This window comes from Tupaia chinensis, unplaced genomic scaffold (genome assembly GCF_000334495.1).
Source record: "Tupaia chinensis unplaced genomic scaffold, TupChi_1.0 Scaffold000247_1, whole genome shotgun sequence".
Classification (NCBI taxonomy): domain Eukaryota; kingdom Metazoa; phylum Chordata; class Mammalia; order Scandentia; family Tupaiidae; genus Tupaia; species Tupaia belangeri.
In genome coordinates, this window is record NW_006159725.1 from 1694079 (window position 1) to 1713117 (window position 19039).

General features: G+C 48.0%; 1 protein-coding gene and 1 non-coding gene across 4 annotated transcripts in view; one reads left to right on the forward strand and one right to left on the reverse strand.

Moving 5' to 3' along the window:
* Positions 1 to 19039, forward strand: part of SORL1 (sortilin related receptor 1) — a 226472-nt gene that overhangs the window by 122083 nt on the left and 85350 nt on the right. For all 3 annotated transcript variants that reach the window (XM_006148800.3, XM_027771985.1, XM_027771986.1), the window contains exons 13-20: positions 2554 to 2732; positions 3146 to 3332; positions 8668 to 8796; positions 9305 to 9390; positions 14723 to 14895; positions 15945 to 16076; positions 16740 to 16831; positions 18413 to 18659. In XM_006148800.3, the coding sequence (XP_006148862.1) occupies positions 2554 to 2732; positions 3146 to 3332; positions 8668 to 8796; positions 9305 to 9390; positions 14723 to 14895; positions 15945 to 16076; positions 16740 to 16831; positions 18413 to 18659 (1225 nt within the window). The remainder of the gene's footprint in view (positions 1 to 2553; positions 2733 to 3145; positions 3333 to 8667; positions 8797 to 9304; positions 9391 to 14722; positions 14896 to 15944; positions 16077 to 16739; positions 16832 to 18412; positions 18660 to 19039) is intronic.
* LOC114007859 (U6 spliceosomal RNA) lies at positions 1505 to 1611 on the reverse strand. Its single transcript, XR_003549444.1, has one exon. It is a non-coding gene; the product is annotated as a U6 spliceosomal RNA (small nuclear RNA).

The following is a 19039-nucleotide window of genomic DNA, read 5'->3' on the forward strand; positions in this document are numbered from 1 at the left end:
CATCCCCTCTGGGGGGTGATTTCTCGCTTCCTGTCTCTATGTCTCTCTCTGTCTGTCTGGTGAGCGCACGCACCCTATAGCAAAAACCTCTCCAAAAAAAAAAAAAAAGAAAAATATGTTAAGAGAACTTTGCTTAAGACTTAAAGCCAGGAAACAGGTTAGGATTCTATTCAAATAGTAGGTATGTAGACCTGTCAACAACTCAAGAGAAGACAAAAATCCTTAACTCTGGAAAACAAAGCATAGAAGGAAATCAGCAATGTTTTAGTTAAAAGTCATAAAATTCTATTTCACCAGTTCAATATCATGTACTTTATCTTCTGTCTTGGTACAACCTTTCCGGTTAAATTCTGGAAGATAAAATTCAACTTGTGATTTGGCCCTATCATTCGGTTGGCCATTTTCTTAGTTGTTTTTGGACTCTTATTTCTGTGTGTCTGACTTTAGTTTTTATGGTATAGCACTCCCTTCAGAGCTTCTTGGAGAGTTGGTCTGGTGTCGGTAAATTCTTTCACGTTTTGTTTATCTGAGAATGTTCTTGTCTTCTCTTCTCATATGAAGGATAATCTTGCCAGGGATAGTATTCTTGGCTGAAATTGTTTTTCACATAACACTTAGGATATATTTCCCCATTCTTTCCTCGCTCGCATTGTTTCCAATGAGATGTCTGCCGTTAGCCTGATGGGATGTCCTTTGTAGGTAATTTAATGGTTCTCTCTTGCCAGCCTTAGTATCTTGTCTTTGTGGTTTTGGTCAATCTGGCTATAATGTGTCTTGGAGAAGATCTTCTTGAGTTGATTCTATTTGGGTCCTTTGCATTTCTTGAGTCTGGATCTTTGAATTCCTCTCTAGGTTTGGAAAATTTTCTTTCAGGATTTCATAGAATAGATTATCAATGCCCTTATTAGTCTCTTTACCTTCTGGGATACCGATTATCTTGATGTTTGGACATCTAATGGTATCTAGTATTTCTCGTGTGTTTTTCTCATTTTGGGGGCTATTTTCTTAGCTTTCATGGTGGACTTTTCTAGTCTAGTGATTCTGTCTTCTACATCTGAGATTTGATCTTCTGTGTGATCTGGTCTGCTTTTAATACTGTCAAGGGAAGTTTAGACTTCCTGTATTATAGCCTTCATCTCTAACAGTTCCATTTGATTCTTTTTTTATGGTGTGTATTTCTTCTTTCAGATCATGTAAGAACTTCCTCACCTCCTGGAACTTGTTGGCTCTTTTCTTCTGCCTCTTCTGGAGTTCAATGTCTTTCTTCTCTTGCATCTCTGTAAGCTTTGTCACTATGAATATTATAAATTCTTTATCAGACATTTATGCAAGTTCCATTGTACTGACTGTGGATGAAGAGGACTTATTCTTTTCCCTTGGGGGAGAGATATTTTCTTGGTTTCTCATATTTCTTGTGCCTTTGCGGTGATTTCTGGTCATCTGATGAGTTCCTTCTAATTTGTAGAAGTTCAGTCTGAGTGTTCACAGGTGTGCAGGAGGAGGTAAAAATATGGAATGCTTCACTAATTTGCATGTCATCCTTGCACAGGGGCCATATTAATCTTCTCTGTATCGTTCCAATTTTAGCATATGTGCTGCTGAGGTGAGCACGTGGTGTTTGTTTTTTGAAGGGTCCAGAGTAGATTTGTCTAGATTTGTCTGACTGTGTAGAGTGGATAGTGTGTTACACTCAATGCTTTATTCAGGAAGCATGTCATATCAGGTTGTCCCACTGCTGGTGATATTGAGTTTGGTCAAGGCTTTGGGTCTCAGGTTGACCACTGTGAAATTGCATTTTCCCCTTTGTGGAGACAGTTTGTCTCTGAGTTGATATCTTCAGGCCCTGGGAACGTCCTGGTCCCCAGCACTTTCACTCAGTGGTCTTAGCACCCAGTGATGATCCTTGTCTGTAGTTACCATAGCAGGGCTTCCTGAATGGTAATAGTTCTCATTCTTTCGATGCTTTCAACATGTGTTAGGTGGCATTCTAATGTAAGAAAATATTTCCATGGGGCTGGCAGATGGCACGGTGGTTAAGATGCTGGACTCCCATATTGTTGACAGTGGTTCGAGTCCCAGACCTGGTGGCTTGCTTTCTCACTCCCGCCTTCCTGTCCTGGTCAAAATTAAAAACAAACAAACAAACAAACAAATAAATAACATTAAATAGATAATTTAAAAAAGTCATTTAAAAAACAGAAATAATGCATTTTCTTCTTTAGCTTCTGTCTTTTTTAGTATCACTAGAGGCCTGTTGCCTCCTTTCACCATGCATAATCTGTTACCATCACTTTCCCTTTTAATGTCCAAATTTTCCTAAATTTGGCCAGGTGGAGGCACATATGGCTGGTTCCTGTGTCCTCTGGAGAGTGATTCATAGTCTCCAAGCCCTAACGTGCTTTCTGGTGCAATCTTAAACTTTCCCTGCTTCAGTCCAGGGTGAGCTGTTTCTCCCAGAATCCCCGGTTCCTCTTCCTGGTGAACGGTATCTGGGAGCCACGCCCTGGCCTTGGCGTCTGTAACTGTGAGGGTCTTCTCACCTGGTTTGGGCAGGTACAGTACCAACGAGGGGGAGACCTGGAAAACATTCGTCTTCTCTGAGAAGCCGGTGTTTGTGTATGGCCTCCTTACGGAACCTGGGGAGAAGAGCACCGTCTTCACCATCTTCGGCTCCAACAAAGAGAATGTCCACAGCTGGCTGATCCTCCAAGTCAATGCCACAGATGCCCTGGGTAAGCTGCTGGCTCCTCGGGGTTTACGGGCCCCTGTTGTGTGCAGAGCACCAGCTCATACCCCGTGCTCTCAGAAGATAATCCGCTGGGGGGCGATGGGCACGTGCATACACATTAGCGTAATCCAGGGAGGTGAGTGAGAGTGCTTTCAGTTCTTGGTAGGACTGCATCTCGTTCTTTTGTTTATTTTTCTTGTATAGTTCCTTACATATAGCACATTTAAATATATGGCTTAGGGGCCAGCAGGTGGCGCGGTGGTTAAGGCATTGGACTCCCACATGGCCAACCTCCTGAGTGCTTGCCGGGCAGCCGCAGGTGGACAGGAGGTAGGGGTCTGGGCTGGGGGGGCAGGAAGGACAGGAAAGCCACTCAGGTCTGCCTCTCATGTCCACGCTGAATTTCTTTCTCCTCAGGGGTCCCCTGCACAGAGAATGACTACAAGCTCTGGTCACCGTCTGACGAACGGGGGAACGAGTGCTTGCTGGGACACAAGACTGTTTTCAAACGAAGGACGCCACACGCAACGTGCTTTAACGGAGAGGACTTCGACAGGCCGGTGGTCGTGTCCAACTGCTCCTGCACGCGGGAGGACTACGAATGGTTGGTTGTTCTTTCAAAGCCGGAGAACTGAGCCGTGTTTGAGTTGTATGGGGAAATGGACTAGAGCGTGGTCCCTTTCCCTGAAAAAAGGAAAGGGATAGAAAGGAATAAATTGTTATTTTTTAACAACTTAGGAGGTTTTTGTTATAGGGGATATGCACTCACTAGAGAGAGAGAGAAAGAGAAATCACCCCTGGGGGATGGCCATGCCGTAATCCCTTCTCCTCCATTCTCCCGTTGGGATTTTGGACACGCATGCACATGTGCCTGGCGTGAGTTTTAAGCTGCTGGGTCCAGGACTCAAACTGCAGTTGATTATCCGGGAGTCCAGGGATGTAACCAGTACGCCATCTTCTGGTCCCAATCTTTATTAAGCATCTTCTAAGTTGCATGCTTAGCGCTCACAGCCATGTGGTGCGGTAGAGGTGTTCGGAGCCCGGGGACGCTGTGGTACTTGATTCAGTTAAATAGGTCTGGGAGTGATTTCAATGGCGGTAACCTGAAATGGGAAAAGGCTGAAGGTTCCGTCGTGGCTAACTCCTTTTCCTTAGGACTCCTATTCTGGAGGGGGTTTCTTTCTTTATCTGAAATGAGGCGATGTTAGTGTATTTCTTGCACCATTTGTTATTCCTTCAGCCAAATCTCCAAGGCGCTGCAGGAAATGCTAAAGCAGAGGCAGCACGTGTGCACTAATACTGGTGACGGGGTGGCGGGGACGGAGAGTGGCAGGTGCCCTGGAGGAGGAGTGGGAACGTTTATTGTGCTCATCGATAGGGAGGCGAGGGCTGTGACCGGTCGGGGACTCAGGACACTGTTGGCGAAGCACTGTTGGCATGGGCTTTAAAGGGGTGCCTGAACATGTGGGTGGACGCATCCGTCAACCACCACACTGTGAAGGTGTGGAGGCGGGGAAGTTGGTGGTTGAGTTTGGGTGCCTCGTTAGGGTTATGAAGCAGGTGCAGTGAGTGGGGTTGAAAAGGTCGGCACTGCTGTGGGTGGGCCCCAGGGTGTAGATCTTATTTTATAAGCAGGAGGGGGGCTTTGAAGGCTTTCGAGGAGAGGTGAAGCTCAGTGGAATGCATGGATCTTGGAGCCTGGAATTCAGCGTGGACCGTTAGTAGTCATGGATCAGCCCTGGGTATCCGTGGAGCAGGGGTAGTGAACGCACACACGTCGTTCCTATTTCAGTCATCACTGAGGTGCACAGGGCAGCCATGTTTGCCTCCACTGAAAGCCGAAAGCTTCTGACGTGTTCTAGACTGGAGGTTGGAGCTGGGCTCTGTGGTGAATGTGCTGGGCTTTGCAGCTGGATGGTTTCCATGGTGTCTATCGGCCCTGCTCCGCTAGGCCCATGGTGGCACCCACAGGTGAACGAATGCAGCTGTGGCTGAGTGGGTGTGGCCATGAGTCAAGAAAACCTTATTGACCAACATAGCCAACCAGTCGTGACCCTGTCTGCTCCGGGTGCTTCTGAAGCTTGAGTGTGTGGGTGTTTCGCCTGGGGTTTTGTGGACATGCGGATTCTGCCCCCAGTGTTCTGGTTCCAAGTTCCCAGGTGGCATGGAAGGGACTTAGCGCACACACCAGGCTGAGACCTTACAGGACGCTCAGCCCTGTAAGAGCTGTGTGCTTCCAAGGCTGCCCCATGACACTTCCGCGGCAGCAGCACAGAGCAGAATGAGCCAGTGACAGCAGCTCAGGGCTCATTGCCTTCCCCTGCTCTGCATAGACACCCCAGGGTTGTAATTCCAGTCTGAGAGCCTCATGGACCTCAGGTAGTCCTGCCTGGATTGGCTTGAGACTGTTGAGGCTGTAATTCCTGCAAAGATTATAGCACCCCCTCACCCCTCTTTCTGGCTCCAGTAAGTACTTGGAAGTAAAATAAAGGCTACATTAAAAATGTGTAAGAAAATCCAGCAAATCTTTGGGTTGTTGCTTTCATGACTGCTATGGGGCTATTAAGAAAATTAACAAACATGGGACAAATGACATAGTGGTTACGTCACTGGACTCCCACGTAGTCGACCTCAATGTGAATCTCAGAACCAGCAGCTTAAAACTCACACTGGGCATGTGTGTGCCCAAAGTCCTGAGAGGAGAATGGAGGAGAAAAGATTGCAGTGTGGCCATTCCCCTGGGGGGAAGGGGTAATTTCTCACTTTCTGTCTCTGTCTCTCTGTCTCTCCAGCCACACACCCTATAGCAAATATCTCTCAAAAAAAAAAAAAAAAAAAAAAAAAAAAAAAAAGCCTTCTTCCCCCCCAAAAATAAAAGGCAAAAAAACGTCACTTGATGTGCTTTTCTGGGTTAGCCAGCCAGGCTCCTCCTGGTTACCTCACCTGCTCCATCTGGCTCGCCAGCACCTGCTGGGTGCCCAGCCTTGCTATGTACTGAGTCTTTTTACTACAGAGCAGGAAAAGCCCCCGCTCTGCCCTTAGGGAGTGGGGCTGCAGGCCAAGTGAGGCCGTGGGGCCAGGGCACTGAGAGAAGGTTTGAGGGTGTGGATTTCAGGCCACGCTCCGGTGTTCCCTGTTTGCTGTCGCTGCTGGGAAGGAGCTGACATGACTCTTAGAAGTATCTGGTGAGATCGAACTCCTGGGAATGGTCCCAAGATGGGCAACAGGAGATGAGATGGGAAGGGGTGAACTCGTAGTGCCTGCCCATTGGTTCAGCCACCTCTGCCGACAGTGTTAGAAAATCAGGTTATTCTGATAGTTTTCCAGAAGAGGTGGGGAAGCTCAGCCATCGTCCCACATGTACTTTGATTTTCAGAGTAGTTTCTTTTACTCCTTTGTATTTCCCCACTTTGCCAGATGTGTGGCTTTCAGATTTTTTTTAATTTTAATTTATTGGGGAGGTTTTTGCTTTAGGGCACATGTACTCAAAGGAGAGAGAGAGAGAGAGACAGTAAGAGGGAAAGTGAGAAATCACTCCCCAGGGGGATGGCCACGTTGCAATCCCTTCTCTTTCATTCTCCTCCCGGGATCTTGGGCACGTACACACATGTACCCTGCATGAGTTTGAAGCCACTGGGGCTGGGACTTGAACTGTAGTTGGCCATGTTGGAGTCCAGTGATGTAACTGCTATGCCATCTGCTGGCCTCCGGATTCTTGAGGACAACCCCTAGTGAGTGATACGTTTATATTATGATTCCATACCGACACACATACATACCTGTGGGTGCGTATGCACATGGAATTAAACTTCTGTTTTAATTTCATGGGATGACACTTTTATTTTATTTTATTTGTTTATCTTTAAGGCATGTGTGCTTAGGGCATGTGCGCTTACCAGATAGAGACTGAAAGAGACAATGAGATAGAAAGTGAGAAGTCACCCCCCAGGGTGGATGACCACGCTGCAGTCTGTTCTCCTCTGTTCTCCTCTCAGGATTTTGGGCACACACGCATACATGCCCAGCATGGTTTTCAAGCTGCTGGGCCCAGGACTTGAACTGCAGTCAGTCGTGTGGGAGTCTAGCACCTTAACCACCACGCCATCTGTTGGCCCTGACACTTACTTTGAAATGTGTGATGCACTTTGCAATCTTGTCTTTTCTGCGGGGAGGAGAGGAAGCTGGTCTTGGCCTGCCACGGTGTTTTCACAGTCCCTGGGCCTGGACCGATCGTGGAAGGGGGCTGTGGAAGAAGGGGGCTTTGCTACTGAAGGCAGATTAGCAATGAGCTGAAGACCTGCCGAATGCCTCCACCGATTTAAAGTAGCCGCCCCGTAAAAATGTTTTAATGAACGAGACCACAGGGAGCATTGATAGAGCATTAAACCTACAGTCTTTCGAACAATTCTCTACTGTGATTGCTAACTGTGGATTATGATGTAACAAGCACCAGCCGCTTCGCCCTGTATCGGCGATACCTTTCACTCAGGAAATGGTTAATAAACATTCGCCGAATTGAGTAGAATAAAAGAAGCATTTCCAGCAGAGCGCGGCACATGGACCTTTGGAATGACAGAGCTTGCCGTTTGGTCAGGGCCTCGGGAAGCGTCTGGTGCCGTGCCTCATTCAGAATTGTCACGGGTGGTCTGGAGAAAGCGCAGAGCCGGGGTTCGACCGCGGTCTCCTGCTTCGTAGCCCAGGTGCTGCCCGTCGAGGTGGGAGGTGTGGCAGACATCACATCCCTGCTCCCAGGAGGGCTTGTGACCCAACTGCTGTACCCCACGGTGGTTTAGGTGGCCTGGACGTGGGCTCGTGTGACGGCACATTCTCAGTCAAAGTATTTTTATCAAAGGGTTACTTGAGGGAGCCGGGTGACGTCACAGTGGCAACACAACTGAACCCCCGTGGAAAGGGTCCTGGGCTTGTATCCGGGGCCTCCCTGGGCCAGGCATGTGCCCCTGTCCTCCGGATCCTGGCTGGCCAGGGCTTGGGTGGGTCCTGGAACGAGGGCCTTGCTGGGAGTAACTGTCTTTTTCTGTCTCTATTTCTTTCTCAGTCTCTCTCAGAAGAGAGGGTACTAATAATTCTTTAACATGTGGTAGTCTCCCCTGCCCCGTTTTTTTTTAGAGAATTATATATTTATTTATTAGGTTGTCGGCAAAGTCATGACATACTTGATGACCCAATATTATTGTCGTTATTTTTAAAAATATATTTGCTATAGGGCATGTGCGTTCCGCAGAGGGAGACAGAGTGAGAGAGAGGAAGACAGTGAGAAAGCAAGAAACCAGGTCCAGAGCTTGGACCGCAGTCAGCCATGTGGAAATCTGGCACCCCTAACCATGCCACCTGCTGGCCCAATAGTCCTTTTTAACAAAGAGAGGGCAGACCCGGAGTCCTTGGGTAGGGAACTGAATCTAGTTAAAATTTGATATTAGTTTGTTTTGAGCACGATAATGTAGACCATTTTTGCCTACTTATGGCTTTTATAATTGTGGTGATAAGACTGATTGTGAAGTGTGTTTTAGTGTATAAAAGTGAGTGTTCTTCAGAGGATTCTTTAGAGGGGCAGGTTGGGGCCAGCAAGCAGCATAGTGGTTAAGGCAGTGGACGTCTTCTTGGCAACTTTAGTTTGAGTCCTGGACCCCGTGGATTGAAACTCACGCTGGCCATGAGAGCTTGCGTGTCCAAAATCCTGAGAGGAGAATGGGGTAGAAGGGAACAGGGGGGCTCTCACTTTCTGAGTCTTTGTCTCTCCGTCTCTCTCTGGTGAGTACACGTGCCCTATAGCGACAATATCTCCAAAATAAATAAACACATAAATGAATAAATATGAAGGGCATGCTAAAACTCAAGTGAGGGGAAGGGGTGGTCAGCCCTATGGGTTGCTGCTGAAGTGTGTAAAGGGTGTCCTTAACAAACCCCGTTTGCCTTTTCAGTGACTTCGGCTTCAAGATGAGTGAGGATTTGGCATTAGAGGTTTGTGTTCCTGATCCGGAGTTTTCTGGGAAGTCCTACTCCCTTCCCGTGCCTTGTCCTGTGGGTTCCACTTACAGGAGGACGAGGGGGTACGTATCACCGCAGTTGTGTCCGGGCACCAGGGTAGCACGTGGGGTCACAGAGCACAGAATTCCAGAGTTCCAAGTGAGCCGATTGCAGGTTTTCTAGGCAAAAATGCATCATGACTTTCCTGACGACCCAGTAGTTTGGGCAGGATTTAAAACGATGATGTTTATAAACTCTCTCATACCTAGCAAGAAAAAAATAACAAGTCAGAAGGTTCTCTGAGACCGTGGGCATGTCTCCAGTCGTCCCGGCAACAGGGAAGCATCCTCAGAGGGGTGTATGGGGGAGGTGTGTGTAAAAGTGTTGCCCAGGACCCGGTCCTGTGTGGTCTGGGCCTGAAGAGTCTAATTAGACCCAGAACTGACTTGGTATGACTAAACGCCCTTTTGCTCCCTGGAGGAGTGAGCAGAGGAAATCTTTTGCCCGGGGATGGGAAACATGTTCCCAGCGGGAACGTTTCCATGACTGTTCTTTGTCTCTGACCTCTTGCTTCTGGGTTGTGGGGAACAGCTACCGGAAGATTTCCGGGGACACTTGCAGTGGAGGAGATGTGGAAGCACGACTGGAAGGCGAGCTGGTCCCCTGTCCCCTGGCAGGTAAGAAGGTGGCTTTTCTATCAGGTTCTCGAGACATCGTTGAAATGTTATGATCTCAACCAAGACCAGGCAGGTCCATGGTGGGCCCTTCCACCCTCGTGCAGTAAAGCAATGGGCACTTCTGAAGCACTTGATTACCTTTTCTTTTTTTCTTTTTTGAGAGTTTTTATTTTATTTTATTTTATTTTTTTTGTGCTATAGGGCGCGTGTGCTTGCCAGAAAGACAGAGAGAGACAGAGAGACGGAAACCGAGAAATCACCCCCCCCAGGAGGGATGGTCACGCTGCAATCCCTTCTCCTCCATTCTCCTCTCGGGATCTTGGGCAAGCATACACACGTGCTCGGCATGAGTTTAAGCCACCGGGTCTGGGTCTCGAACTGCGGTCGGCTACATGGAGTTCAGCGACACAGCCATTATGCCAACTGCTGGTCCCACATGATTACCTTTTCTCCCCAAGCTGAGCAACCAAACTAAAATTATGTCTAGCCTTACACCTTTATAGGAATGGAAACTATTTTGTGTCTGCTCGGTTTATTGAGGGAAATCCCTTTGTGCATTAAAGAGTTTCTACTCAGCATCGGTTCCCCCCAGGGCTGGGGTACGTGCAGGCTTTTTTTGTGTTCTTTGATCTGTTTGTCAAAGTTGAATGTTAATAAACTTGTGGCTTCTTAGGAAGTAGCTAAGTGGTCTAGCTTAGTTTTAAAATAATAATAATTATAACTAATGTGTTCATGGGATTTTATAGATTTTAATTTCCTTTTTCATGTGTTGCCAGTTTTACCTTTTAACAACCCAGTAAGCAGATGTTATCAGTGGTCTATTTTTTTTTTTTTAAACATGAGGAAGCATGTTCAAAAAGAATTAAAAGACTCAAGGTCACGTATCTTGTAAGCGAAATTAAAATCCACGAAGCCCCATGTTCTTCATTGGGTATCACTCAGTGGCAAAGACGCATCCTTCCCATTATTTTAGATAATTATGTCTGCTAATTAAGAAAAACGCCTTCGAAAAGATTACACTAGAGCTAAGGTATTATGAGTTGCAAAACAAGTTTTCAGTTCATTTAGCAGTGATGTAATATGTTGGGGTATTTTAAATATAAACATGAAGTTATATTACCTTTACGAAAGTGAATTTCCAGGGCGAGTAGGTGGCATGGTGGTTAAAGTGCTGGACTCCCACATAGCAGTCTGCAGTTTGAGACCCCGACCCAGCGACTTGAAAATCATATTGGGTGCGTGTGCATACATGCCCAAAATACCAAGAAGAGAATGAAGGAAAAGGGATTATGGTGTGGCCATCCCCTCTAGGGGGGTGATTTTTCACTTTTCCTCTCTCTGTCTCTATCTCTCTCTCTCCGGTGAGCACATGCACCCTATGGCAAAAAAAAAAAAAAAAAAAAAAATCTAAAGAAAAAAAAAAGTGAATTTCCTAGCCTCTTTTCTTCCTTCATTGTTTCTAGCTCCAGCTTACTTAGAGATGGTTTATACCCTCTCAGTTATGTGTTCACACCTCTTGCTGAGGCTAATGATCGATGCTGACTTCCAGACGCTGTTGATGCAGGGAACGCCTCGATGGCCAGCAAAATCACGAGACAGCAAGAGAGCGAACGTTGTCTTTGGGCAGGGCAGGGCAGGGCAGGGCAGGGCAGAGCAGCACAGCCCTCCCTGGCTCACCGCCTGCCAGCCGGCCCTGGCACTTTTCATGCTAAGCTCATTAGTCCCTTAATTTAATCTTCCATCATTAGCAGGATAATTAACACACCTCACTGTGGAGCCTCACAAAGAACCACCGCTTCAGCAGATTCCTACACACAAGCAGATAACGCTCCAATATTCCCCTCCCAAGAGCTGTTATCGAGGAGGGCTGGATTAGCAGGTTTGAGTGTTTGCTCTTAAGGGGCTGGAGTACATACTTTTGTAATAAATATTTCCGAAGATAATGCGGCCAGGGACAAACCAGTTTGTTTAAAGCCATCGAAACTGACAGGCAGGCTGTTTTCTCTTCTGGTAGGAGAGGATAGAACAGGGAATGAAGTGGAAAAATCTCATTTCAGTGTCGGGCCGTCTCCTCAATGGGAAAGAGATGACAAAGGCAGGGAATAGGAAGGTGGGCCTGCACCAAGAAAGAAAAAGACTGTTTTATGGGAGTAATGGCAACCGTAACAGCTTTGCAAAGAAGAGCTCATCTGAGCATCTGGAAGATTTTTTATTTACATGTTCTTGATTTTTAGAGGTTTTTTCCGTAGAGCACGTGCACTTGCCATAGAGAGACAGAGACTGTGAGAGGGAAAGTGAGACGTCATCCCCAGGGGGGATGGCTACACCACCACGATCCCTTCTCCTCCATTCTCCTCTTGCAATCTTGGACACGCATGCACACGCACCCATCATGAGTTTCAAGCCACAAGGTCTGCGACTCAAACCACGGTTGGACATGTGGGAGTCTAGTGATGTAACCACTACACCATCTGCTGGCCCCTGGAAGAGTTATTTATTTATTTATTTATTTACTTGGAGGGATTTTGCTATATATAAATAATATTTATTTATTTGGAAGGTTTTGCTATAGAGAGAGACAGAGAGACAGAAAGCGAGAAATCACCCCCGGGGGGATGGCCACGCCGCAATCCCCTCTCCTCCATTCTCCTCTCAGGATCTTGGGCATGCCTGCACAGGTGCCCGGCATGAGTTTAAGTCACTGGGTCTGGGACTCAAACCACGGTCAACTATATGGGAGTCCAACGACATAGTCATTACGCCAGCTGCTGGTCTCGCCCTTGAAAAAATTTGTACAATGTGTAGTTTTTCCTCCTGTATGGTTCCTCTCCTGACATGTCCTCCCAGGGCCGGGGGCTCTGCTCCCCATCCAGGTAAGGACAGCATGCCGGCACATTGCCTGTTTGCTACCTAATCCTAAAAAGGTGTCTGGACTCAGACTTTCCTGGAAGCGCATGGTTTCTTAGGAGAAGAAAACAAAGTAGAGAACGAGGTTTATAGACACTAGGGGCCCTGGGGGGTGGAAGGGTTGCTGCTGTGATGCATCCCGACTACCCCCGGGAATGACAGTGGGAAGGTTCTCTTGAAAACCAAAAGAGAGGTTAGTTATGGTGGTTGTTTGTGTACACCTGGAGTGAAGTGAGACCAAAGGACAAGAAGGCCAATTGATCATTTTTTCTTTTCTTTTCTTTTTCTTTTTTAAGAATTATTTATTTATTTAACTCAATTTGTTATTACTGTTTTTTAATTTGACCAGAGAGAGAAAGGGAAAGTAAGAAAGCAAACTGCCAAGTCTGGGACTCAAACCACAGTTGATCATGTAGGAGAACCCGCCGTTGGCCATGTGGGGGTCCAGCCCCTTTAACCACCATGCCACTGTCTTTCTTTTTTAAGAGAGATTTTTGCTGTAGGGCTCGTGCACTCACTGGAGAGACAGAGAGTTGGAAAGTGAGAAGTCACGCCTCTGGGGGGATGGCCACACTGTAGTACTTACTCTCTCCAGATTTGGGGCATGCACACACGCCCAGTGTGTCGGGTCCAGGATTTGCACCAAGGTTGACTGCGTGGGAGTCCAGCAATGTAACCATTCCGCCATCTGCTGGTCGCCATTATTTTTTTAATCTTAGCCATTCTGACTGGGGTGAGGTGGTATCTTACTTGGTTTTGATTAGCATCTCCCAAAATATGTATGGTAATATCTTTGACTGGACTAATATGCAGTGTATTCATGCTAGAAAAAAATGAATAAATGAATGAATGAATGAATGAACAGATTTTTTTTTTTTTTTTAAAGAAGCCCAGTTTACCTTACTGAAACATGTAGGTGGATTTGTTCTTTGGATGCACTGTCTGTATTGAAGCCTTTATAGAAGAGGTGGTGTACATGCTAACACATTGGATAAATGGAATGGGGTGGGGAAGGAGGGAGGAAGCAGAGAGAGAGAGACCGCGGTTGGAGTCCCGGACCCGGTGGCTTAAACTCACGCCGGGCGCGTGTGCGTGCATGCCCAAGATCCCGAGAGAAAGGAGGAGAAGGGATTGCAGTGTGGCCATCCCCCCTGGGGTATTTCTCACTTTCTCTCTGTCTCTTTCTGTCTTTCTGGTGAATGCACATGTCCTGTAGCAAAAACCTCTCCAAAGAAAGAAAGGAAAAAATTAAAGTGCTGGTTCTCACATGACTAGCTCCACAGTTTGAGTCCTGGACCCACCACCTTGAAAAACATACCAGGCACATGTGCGTGCGTGCCCAGCATCCAGGAGGAGAATGCGGAAGAAGGGATTGTGGTGTGACCATCTCTGGGGGGCGCTATTTCTCACTCTCCCTCTCTGTCTCACTCTGGCCAGCGCATACACCCTATGGCAAAGATCTAAAACAAAAATGAGAGCACTCACTGATTGTCTGCTATTAGGTGAAGCCTCTTAAACTCTCTGGGTCTCTATTTCTGAATCTTAGAGAATGGCAAGCCAGGGAGCTGGTTTAAAGAAAGGCTCTGGATTCAGGCTGCCTTGGTTCAGATCTTGCTTGTGCTGTTTACTAGTCATGTGATCTGGGGTGACTTATTTAGCCTCTCAGTCTCAGTTTTCTCATTTTTAAACTGGCTTAATAGGGATCAGCAGATGATGTAATGGTTACATTGCTGGACTCCCACGTAGTTGAGCGGTTCGAGTTCTGGACCTGGGGCTTAAAACTCATGCCAGGCGTGTACACATGTGTGCCCGAAATCTTGAGAGGAGAATGGAAGAGAAGGGATTATGGTATGGGCATCCCCGGAGGGGGTGATTTTTTTGCTTTCTGTCTCTTTTCTGTCTCTATGGTGAGCGTACATGCCCTATATCAAAATTCTCTCTCTTTAAAAAAAAACAAACTGGCTTAGTAACAGTTCCCCCATAGCACAGTTGTCAGGATTGAACAATGCCTGGTGCGCAGGAGATGCGCGAGGTAAGTATGTGTTAAGTAGAAACAGAACCTTTGTGATGGTTATGTCATGAGCAAAGCGTTTTGCACGCATTCAGAAACGAGGGTCGTATTACTGTTTTGAAGATCTGGTGTGTTGTCACAATTACCCGCTCATCCTGAGCAGCGTGAGCAAGTAAGCAGATCGATTCGAAAACTCGGTTTCGAGTCTTCGATGACGAATGGTCTGTAGTCAGCGAGATGCCGGCGCCGTGCGTGCAGTGACCCGCAGGGAGTGCCGTGGTGCATCTCTTTATGTTGACGAGTGTGACTGAAGACTCGAGGCTGAGCTCAGAGCTAAAAGGGAGCCTAGTGGGGAGGTCTAGATGAAAGATTTAAAAGCAAACACCGACCTGCCTGCCGTTCTGTGCCTGGCAGAAGAGAACGAGTTCATCCTGTACGCCACGCGCAAGTCCATCCACCGCTACGACCTGGCCTCGGGGGCCACCGAGCAGCTGCCCCTCGCGGGGCTGCGGGCCGCCGTGGCGCTGGACTTCGACTACGAGCGCAATTGCCTGTATTGGTCAGACCTGGCTCTGGACCTCATTCAGGTGAGTCAGCCCTGGCGCGGGCCTGCAGGCCTGCCTTGGGACACCCGAGCCTGCTGCGCTTCAAGCAGAGAGGCCTCCACGAACAGATAGTGACAAGTTGTGGGAACCAGACGGTGGAGCAGTGGTAACGCATGGCAAGGTCCCTGGTTCGTGTTCCTGGACATCCCCGTACATGTGTCAGGTATGTGCATGTGCGTGCATGCGCACACTTGATGTGGTTGATCTGGCCTTGCAGCGGCTGGAAGTGGATTGCATTGTGAGGAGCTGCTGGGAGTATCCTCCTGTCTTTATCTGTCCCTCTCATAGAAGGGAAAAAAAGGGCCAACGGATGAAACTGTGCCATTTTCTCTTTCAGTATTTTTCTTTTCTTTTCTTTGCCTACCTTGGTCTAAATGAAAAGCATAAAGAAGGCCCTAAACCCACAGGCTTGCAACTGAGGTTGCACACTTCCTGCTGGCGAGACGTGGGGCCTAGTGATAATAGTTGCTTCCTACCAGGCCCCCTGTCCCGTTAGTGTCTTTCTTTTCAAGTCATGATATGATAACACTCAGTTTAGCCGTAGTTCACGTAATTGTCCACTTCGGCCATCCCAAACGCTTTCAAGAACCAGGTAGTAAGCATTAAAGAATCCTGTGTGGCGGTCCAGCAGGTGGCATGGTGGTTAAGGCACTGCCCTCCCACATGGCTGATTATGGTTTGAGTCTTGGGCCTGGTATCTTGGGACTCACACTAGGCACGTGTGTGTGCGTGTGACTCCAAAATCCTGAGAGGAGAATGGAGGAGAAGGAATTGCAGCATGGCTGTCCCACCTGGGGGTGATTTCTTGCTTTTTCTCTTTCTGTCTCTCCAGTGAGCACATCGGCCCTGTAGCAAAAATCTCTCAGAACAAAACAAAAAACCCTGCCTTCATTACCTGGAAAGTTCGCTGACATAGAACATCCCAGCCCTCACCCATCAAGCCCGTTGAATACTGGGCGACCATGCCCGCCCGACTTGGAAGAAGGTTTTCTGAGATGTCACAGCACCCCCTGTTCTTTCCCTCTCTGCAGCGCCTGTGTTTGAACGGGAGCACGGGGCAAGAGGTGATCATCAGTTCCGGCCTGGAGACAGTGGAAGCACTGGCTTTCGAGCCCCTCAGCCAGTTACTTTACTGGGTGGATGCTGGCTTTAAGAAGATCGAGGTGGGTGTGCTCCCGGGCTGCTCGTCATTAAGCCAGCAGGTGGGGCACCTGGGCTTTGAGCCAGATTTGACACCCAGGTAGGAGCTGTGAGTCGGATTACCCTGGAAATTTCCCAAGAATTTCCAGTGACTTTATCAGCCGAGCCTCTGGGGAAGGGAGTCCAGGGGGGTACTCAGAATGATCATTCCCTGCCACAAGGCTCCCACGTGATCGCAGAGATCTCGTTAAGGGGTCTGGAAGTTTCCATCTTGCAGAGGGGCAAGAAGCACCACAAAGCTGTGGCATTACCGTGATGTTGTAATGATGGCCTAGTGTTACTTGGTTAGACACAGTCACGGCGACAGACAGTGTCATCGTCATTGTCATTAATTGCCACTTCACTTATCCGCAGCCTAGTGGCCTAGTGACTTCTGCAGCTCAGTATGCCCAAGGCAGCACAGGGTCATGATGGTCTCTGAATTGCCAAAGCATGGTCTTGAGGGGCACAGGTACACTCCGTTCCTGTAGGGTACAGCTGCCCGGGCCCTGCGTCAGCACCTGCACGGACTCCGAAGGGCCATCAGGGACGTGTTTGTGGGCAGGCACCGGCCGAGTAGGAGACTTTGTGAGGTGTGTCTTTAAGGCACTCAGATGCATCTCTGCCTTGCCTCCTCTTTTTGTCAGGTGGCTAATCCAGACGGTGACTTCCGCCTCACCATTGTCAATTCCTCTGTGCTCGATCGGCCTCGGGCTCTGGTCCTGGTGCCCCAAGAAGGGTAAGTGTGCCCCAAAGGGAATCCGCATTGCATCAGATGCTGCGGCAGTTCCACCTTATGAAAATGCAGACCACTGGACACAGACTGTTTCTCATAATTACGGTTGAAATCATCTACTAACTGAGATTTTTGAAACCGTCAATTAGTCACTTTTGTCAGGTAACTCCGTTCGCTTTTCATTAGCAGCACCACGAAGCTCCGTAGGTGACCAGATGTCTTACATTGCCTTACCTCTGGAAAAGGTAGCGGGAGTCCCTGCAGGCAGAGGCAGGCCTGCTTGGGTGTTGCAGGGATTCTTGATCTTGTGTTTCATGCCTGATGCAAACGTTTAATTCCTCCCATCTTGGCTGCGCCCACGCCTCCTATTCGCAATGAATATGCACTTGAGGAGTGCCGCGGTGCTTTTCATAGCTCATTAACTGATGGAAGCATCGCTAAGGAAAGTTCTGCATTAGCCTTCCTGGTCTTTCCTCTGTCCTAGCGTTTATGATTGAGAATTAAGAGACAATTCACGGGGCCAGCAGGTGCAGTGGTGGTTAAGGGCGTGGACTCTCACATGGCTGACTGCGGTTTGAGTCCCAGACTTGGAGGCTTACTTTCTCACTTTTTCTCTCTCTCTTTCTCTTTCCTTACTCTGTCCTTCTATGGTCAAATTAAAATCAATCAATCAATAAATAAAGTTAAATAAAATAATTCTTAAAGATAATTCACAAATTTACCTGCTTGTTTAAAATATTAAAAAAGAAACAAGTTTATGAAATGAAACATATTTGTTTCTTCCATTTTCATTCTTTTTTTTTTTAAACAGAGATTTTGCTCTAGGGTGTGAGTGCTCACCGGAGATTCAGAAACAGTGAGAGGGAAAGTGAAAAATCACTCTCCAGAGAGGATGGCCACGCTGTAATCCCTTCTCCTTCATTCTCCTCCTGGGATCTTGGGCATGCACACATACAGTCAGTGTGAGTTTCAAGGCACCGGGTCTAGGACTTGAACTGCAGTCGCCATGTGGGAGTCCAGGATCTTAACCTGCTGGCCTACTGTGTTCTCATTCTTAAACCTTCACTCTATACTTCCTGGGGGTAACAGCCATTGATGGTTTGTGTGTCATTCACAGTTGTTTTCACCCCATGCAGAAGTTGTCCTGAACACACACACACACACACACACACACACACACACCCCAAGGGCAATCATTATGGCTACGGCGTACTTCTTTTTGAAAGCAGTTTGCGTGAGCACATTCAGAGCTATAGGTCTGACCGCACCCTCCAGCATGTGCACCACGATGTATTGCATCCCCTGTTGGTGAATATCTAGGCCAATTGACATATATGTACGTTTCTTTGTCCATTATCTTTGTATTTCATCTTCATAATTTGCTGCTATCCATAGACACGTTCCAGTAGAGGAATCTCTGGGCCGAGGAACGAAGTGGTGTCAGATACTGTGATTACAGGCTGATGTCATGTGCTGTCATGGCCAGCCTGATTGTTCGAGAGGGTTTCTTCCCTATTTGGAGTAGTGCATGAGTTCCCATCTCTAGGTGTGGTGGGCCATGTGCTCTGTCCTTGTTTTGACCAGGGTGATGTTCTGGACCGACTGGGGTGACCTGAAGCCTGGGATTTATCGAAGCAACATGGACGGTTCTGCCACCTATCGCCTGGTGTCTGAGGACGTGAAATGGCCCAATGGCATCTCCGTGGACGACCACTGGATCTACTGGACAGATGCTTACCTGGACTGCATCGAGCGGATCACCTTCAGTGGCCAGCAGCGCTCGGTCATCCTGGACAACCTCCCACACCCCTATGCCATTGCCGTCTTCAAGGTGGGTCTCCACGGGTGCCCCTCGGCAGCGTGCTCGCGTGAGTAAGGAGCACACTGAGGGTGGGAGCTGCCGGCCCTGGGTCTCACAGAGGTGCCGCATCACTTCCAGCAGATGGGCTCCTGTCTGTACTGAGATCATTTAGGTTGGCCCATATGGAGGAATGCCAACCAAAGTGCCGGGTCTAATAGCTTCTTTTTTTTTTTTTGGAAGAGGTTCTTGCTATAGGGCATGTGCGCTCGCCAGGAAGACAGAGAATGATAGAGACAGAAAGCGAGAAATCACCCCCCAGGGGGGATTTCCCTTCTCCTCCATTCTCTTCTCGGGATCTTGGGCATGAACGCACACACGCCCAGTGTGAGTTTAAGCCACTGGGTCCAGGA